This window comes from Coffea arabica, chromosome 10e (assembly GCF_036785885.1).
Source record: "Coffea arabica cultivar ET-39 chromosome 10e, Coffea Arabica ET-39 HiFi, whole genome shotgun sequence".
NCBI classification, from domain to species: domain Eukaryota; kingdom Viridiplantae; phylum Streptophyta; class Magnoliopsida; order Gentianales; family Rubiaceae; genus Coffea; species Coffea arabica.
The window spans coordinates 34,489,685-34,490,919 of record NC_092328.1 but is presented as its reverse complement, the minus strand read 5'-3'; the positions used below and the strand labels follow the sequence as shown (position 1 = coordinate 34,490,919).

The following is a 1,235-nucleotide window of genomic DNA, read 5'->3' as shown; positions in this document are numbered from 1 at the left end:
AGAAATTTACCCAAAAATGCTATAGAAAGCATAACTAGGGTAAGAAACTTTAGGAAAACTAGACAAATGATGGAGAAGAAGAGAATTTACCCAAAAATTGAATGTTGGGTTAATAAAATTTGAGGGAAACTGATTATTGAGCAAGAAAAGAGAAATTTACCACTTTACAGCAAATGCGTTTAGGAGAGATATCAAAATTAGTAGCCCAATAAGGAGAGAGAGGTCTTTTTTTTGACAATATACATTTAATTTTTGACTTTGTAAACTGAGAGAGAAGAAACAGCAACCTCAACAAGAGCAAAGAGTAGCAAAATCGATAGGTGAGGGGCATTGCGGCGGCAGACAACATTGAAACACAATTAAAATGGCGGACAAGGTGGTAACTATTCGAACCAGGAAGTCTATGACTAATCGGCTTCTTTCCAAGAAGCAATTCGTGATCGATGTTCTGCATCCGGGGCGACCTAATGTTTGCAAGGCTCAGTTCAAGGACTCGAATGCCATTTTTGTCTTCAAATTTGGGACGCATTTTGGGAGAGGCAAGTCAACTAGGTTTGGATTGATATATGATTCTGTTGAAAATGCGAAGAAATATGAACCCAAGTACTGGCTTATCAGGAATGGCCTGGATACAAAGGTGGAGAAATCTAGGAAACAACTCAAAGAAAGAAAGAATAGAGCCAAAAAGATCTGTGGTGTAAATAAGACAAAGGCTGGTGACGTTGCCAAAGCTGGAAAGAAGAAATAAATTTCTTAGGAGTTTTAGGGATTCTTGAGTTGCTGAAAGTGGTGATGTTTTTGCGGCAATCTTGTTTTGTCATTTGTAACCTTTAGATTTAATTTTTCTACTTCTTTGCACTTTCACTCCCAGGCAAAGACATTCACATGTTCAAATCCTGATCTCAATCTATATTTAGTTTTAACTTTAGAAAAATACTAAAAAAAAGAATAGGAGAAAATTTTGTTAGTTTTGCCTAATAGTAGTGTATTTTTTTAGATGTTTTATATTGAAGAATCATGAATGTTATGTGTTAAACTTGCATGAAGTTATAGTATACGTATTAATTTGTAAGAGAAATATGTATTAGCTCTGACTTTTAAAAACTCAACATTAAATTTGCAAGGAATTGTAGTAATTAGTAATCCTGATTTCATTAATTAACTTATATTACACAACTAATTCCGCTTTCATCAAAATGAGTTTGTACTTGACGAGTTTCAACATTAGACCAATT

At 34.1% G+C, this 1,235-nt stretch overlaps 1 protein-coding gene across 1 annotated transcript; it reads left to right on the top strand.

Annotated features, from left to right (window-relative positions):
* The first annotated feature begins 361 nt into the window (after positions 1-361).
* LOC113711026 (small ribosomal subunit protein eS24z-like) lies at positions 362-786 on the top strand. The gene has a single exon (XM_027234161.2). The coding sequence runs from the start codon at positions 365-367 to the stop codon at positions 746-748; it is 384 nt and encodes a 127-aa protein (XP_027089962.1). The 5' UTR covers positions 362-364; the 3' UTR covers positions 749-786.
* The last annotated feature ends 449 nt before the right edge of the window (positions 787-1,235 follow it).